The 4,281-nt window shown below is 41.1% G+C and overlaps 1 protein-coding gene across 4 annotated transcripts in view; it reads right to left on the minus strand.

The window, feature by feature from the left end:
• The window catches only part of LOC110298312 (zinc finger protein 2 homolog), a 36,423-nt gene that overhangs the window by 7,280 nt on the left and 24,862 nt on the right, over window positions 1-4,281 (minus strand). For 3 of the 4 annotated variants that reach the window (XM_021167479.1, XM_029479842.1, XM_029479841.1), the window contains exon 2: window positions 1,664-1,790. In XM_021167479.1, coding sequence (XP_021023138.1) covers window positions 1,664-1,790 — 127 coding nt within the window. Of the gene's footprint in view, window positions 1-1,539; window positions 1,791-4,281 lie in introns of all 4 variants that reach the window. The other variant, XM_029479844.1, reaches the window with a different exon arrangement.

Raw genomic sequence — 4,281 nt, forward strand, 5'->3', positions numbered from 1 at the left:
TTTTTTTTTTTTAACGATCTAGAAAAGGCTATTGTAAAACCCATATGTGATCTCAAAGATCCCTGAAGAACTCAGTAACAGCATGGGAGCACCATCCTGCTCTGTTATAATACGATCCCAGCATCATTATAAAACATATTAACCTATAGTAATCAAGATGGTAATTAACACAGAGATGAGGTTTGATGAATACGTAGGGCGATCGCTACATAGAAAGGAGAAGACTTAAGGTTTCAGAGCAGGATACAGAGATGCCCTTCTGTAATAATAGCAGGAGGGCCAAAGCAAGACCTCTGAAGCACTATTGCCATTCAAAGTCTCTCCACCGCTTTGTAAGCCCAGCCTCCTCTTTAGCTTGGGCCTCTCACCTCCTTCATTAATTCTACCCACCTGGGTGTTGACACCCAGACTGACTCAGACTTTCTCACAGGCCCTGATGAGAGGACAAAGAGACCACTAGTTCTGCCTCTTTGTCCGTGAACAAACTTGGTAAGGTTCTGTCTGAGGCTGGAGTCAAGGTTTCAGCTCCTAGGAACCTGGCTTTTTCCCCTGAATGGGCTGTGGTTATCAATTGTAAGGCTACTGTGTCTGAGGTATCCTGTGTTCTCTTTGCCAACATGTGATTTAGCTCTCTGCCGACCTTGGCTCATTTCTCCCCTACAAAAAGTACATAAGACGCTGTACTTCTTAATAAACTTGCCCAGCATAAGACAGCTTATGCAAGACCTCCTGACCCCAGCTTTCTATCCTCCCTACCCTCTCATTCCATGGTCCTTTCTCTCTCAGGAACCTGTCACTGAAGAAGGACCCACTGGTCCAGGTCACCTGGTCATACAGCTACTGTCTCATGTATCTTTGACACTCCAAGGCTCTTTCCTTCACTCTGCAAAGACCATGTACGGCTTACAGATAGCAAGACTTGCTTATGGGAAAACAGAATACGATGCTTGCGATTTTCAAAGTAAGTAATGACATCTCTATTCCAGTTATGTGATTAATACAAAAAAAAAAAAAAGATTCAATGGGGCTAAAGAGATGGCTCAGCAGTTAAGAGTGCTTACTGCTCTTGCAGCAGACCTGGGTTCAGTTCCCAGCATCCACATGCAAGCTCATAACCACATCTAACTCCAGTTCCAGGAGATCCAGGCCTTGTCTGACCGTCATGGGCTCCTGCACATAAGGGCGCACAGACATTCTCTCAGACCCACGTTCATACACATAAAATGAATATCTGTTTTCTAAAAGGTACAACAAGATTCTAGAAATCTGTTTCTCCAAACGTTGATTCTTCAGACCTGGTCTAATACTTACAGAAGAATTCCAATTTGCAAATCCTGGAATCTACTTCCAGCTACTACCAAATCAAAGGTGAAGGGAAGACAGTGTATTTTTGGATGTAGGCCACAGTATTTTTAACCAATGAGTTCCTAATAACGACCACAAAGGGTTATTACCCCACAAAAAGGGTGTGTACTATCCCAAGAAATAGAGTGGGTTATAAGCACATCATGAATATTTTTATTTATACCAAAAAAATACCTCACTTCTTCCCAAAAGGCAAGGATCTGGAATACACTCATGCAGTGTAAAGGTATGCAGGAGATGCTCCCCAAAGAAAGTTAACTAGTGTTGGTGGTACACCTCTGAGGAAAGCTGTCCTCACCCACAGACAGCAGGTTTCTGCAATTCTCCACCATTACATCCCTGTATAAGTCCCGCTGAGCAGAGTCCAGACATTCCCACTCCTCTGGAGAAAAAATAATGGCCACATCATCAAACGTTATCGGCTCCTAAAAGAAACAGAAATAATATGTTAACCATTTTAACATCGACAAGAGTTCCTAATTTGGTCAAAGATGAAGAGTGTTAGAACTGATTGTGACAGTGGCCTTAATTATTCATTAAAATAATTTGGTTGGTTGGTTAGGTGGTTTTTTGAAAACAGGGTCTATATATCTTAGCTGGCCTCCAGTTCACAGAGACTGACCGCCTCTGCCTGGGATCAAAGGCACACACCAGCACACAAAGCCCTAATTAAGGTTCTTTTTTTATTGAGAAAAAACAATTTTGTCTAATTTAAAGATTTTGTAAAGTGCTTTTTCCAAAGTAAGCTGGGCATTGTGGCACTCACTTTTAATCTCATCTTGAGAGGTAAAGGCAGGAGGATCTCTATGAGTTCAAGGCCAGCCTGGTCTACAGAGTAAGTGCCAAGTTAGACAAGACTACATAGTGAGAAGCTGCCTCAAAAAAAAAAAAAATATTAAAGCAAGTCAAAACAACACAAAAAGGAGGCAACAAATAAAAAAATAAATAAATAAAAGGTTTGGGTTGGTCATGGGTTGGGCGTGGCGGCAATGCCTTTACTGAGACTTGGGAGGAAGAGGTAGGCCTGGTCTACATAGTGAGTTCCAGACAGCCACAGTTATACAGTGAAATTCTGTTTTAAAAGAGAAAAAAAAGTAAAAGTTTTTAAGTGTAAAAATGTATTTTGGGAAAGAAAGATTATGATAAAAAACCTTGGCATAATAAAAAAGTTATATAATAAAATAAGATTTTTATACTAAAATAAGATCATTGGAATATGAAAAAACTATATGCTTGAGACTGGGGAAATATACGGCTCAGTGCTTAAGAGCATGCACTGTTCTTGAAGGGGACTTGCGTTCAGTTCCTGGCACACAGAGTAGGCAGTTCACAACCTGCACACCTCCAGCTCTGGGGGATCTGGTGTCCCTCTCTGGCTTCTACAGACAGTCAATCACATGTACAAATCCACTAACGCACAGAATTAAACATTTTAAATTAAATCTTAAAAAACTATGCCAGGTGGTAGTGGTGGTATAGACCTTTAATCCCAGCACCCGGGGAGGCAGAGGTAGATGGATCTCTCTGAGTTCAAGGCCAGCCTGGTCTAAAAAATAAGTTCCAGGACAGCCAGGGCTATGAAGAGAAACCCTGTCTCAAAAAAAAAAAAAAAACTAAAACAAAACAAACAAAAATAAATAATCCTTTTCATCAACCATAGTTATTCAGACTGCTTGTGGACGTTGTACATCGTGGTGCGCACTAGGCTCCGCACCACGATGTACAACGTCCACAAGCAGTGTGACATGCATGTAAACAAGTGCCTCTCTAAACCTGCCCATCTGTACAATTAGTGCAAAATGGTTACACGTTTTAAAGATAAGGAAAACAAAACAAAATTCATAAATAATAAAACTTTTATTTTATGTACCCATATAAAATAACTACACATCAAAAACAACAGACAAGCCAGGATGGTGGTGCATGCCTTTAATCTTAACACTCAAGGGGCAGAGGCAGGTGGATCTATCTCTGTGAATTCTAAGCTAGCCAGGACTACACCCTGAGACCCTGTCTCGGAGTTGGGAGGAGAAAGACCAGACATTTTTATTTTGATATAAGTAAGAAATACACAGCCAGGCGTGGTGGCACACACCTTTAATCCCAGCACTAGGGAGGCAGAGGCAGGCAGATTTCTGAGTTCGAGGCCAGCCTGGTCTAAAACGTGAGTTCCAGGACAGCCAGGGCTATGAAGAGAAACCCTGTCTCAAAAAAAAAAAAAAAACTAAAACAAAACTAAAAATTTTAAAACTATAGGCTTATGTAAAAAAATAATTTAGGATGGACGCCTTTAATCCCAGCACTCAGAAGTCAGAAGCAAGTGGAGGGAGCTCTGTGCGCTTAGGTCACCTTGGTCTATACCTTGGTCTTCCAAACCAGCTAAAGCTACACAGTGAGCCCTTGTCTCAAAATAATTAATAATAATTAATAATAACTAGGTGGCCCAAGAGCTAATTCCTATCCTCATATCCTTCCCCTCAAAATAATAATCACTCTAAGACTTTATGCAACCATAAAAAAGAAGCGGATCAAGCTATATTCAGGAGAATAAATCAGACCAGAAAATGTTTATGCAAAATAAGCCATACTTGGGCAAGGATGTCACCCTTCCTCTCACATGTAGAAACTACAGAGGGACAGAGGAGCAGACATCTCTGTCTCAGACCGGCCTGAAGCTGCTGGGACCCACAGGGCCTGCAGGGAGCCAGGGAGAAGGGAGGGTGTGGGAAAGCGACCAGAGGGTGACCAAAGTGTGACATGCATGTAAACAAGTGCCTCTCTAAACCTGCCCATCTGTACAATTAGTGCAAAATGGTTACACGTTTTAAAGATAAGGAAAACAAAACAAAATTCATAAATAATAAAACTTTTATTTTATGTACCCATATAAAATAACTACACATCAAAAACAACAGA

The sequence above is a fragment of the Mus caroli genome, chromosome 7 (genome assembly GCF_900094665.2).
Source record: "Mus caroli chromosome 7, CAROLI_EIJ_v1.1, whole genome shotgun sequence".
In the NCBI taxonomy this organism is placed as follows: domain Eukaryota; kingdom Metazoa; phylum Chordata; class Mammalia; order Rodentia; family Muridae; genus Mus; species Mus caroli.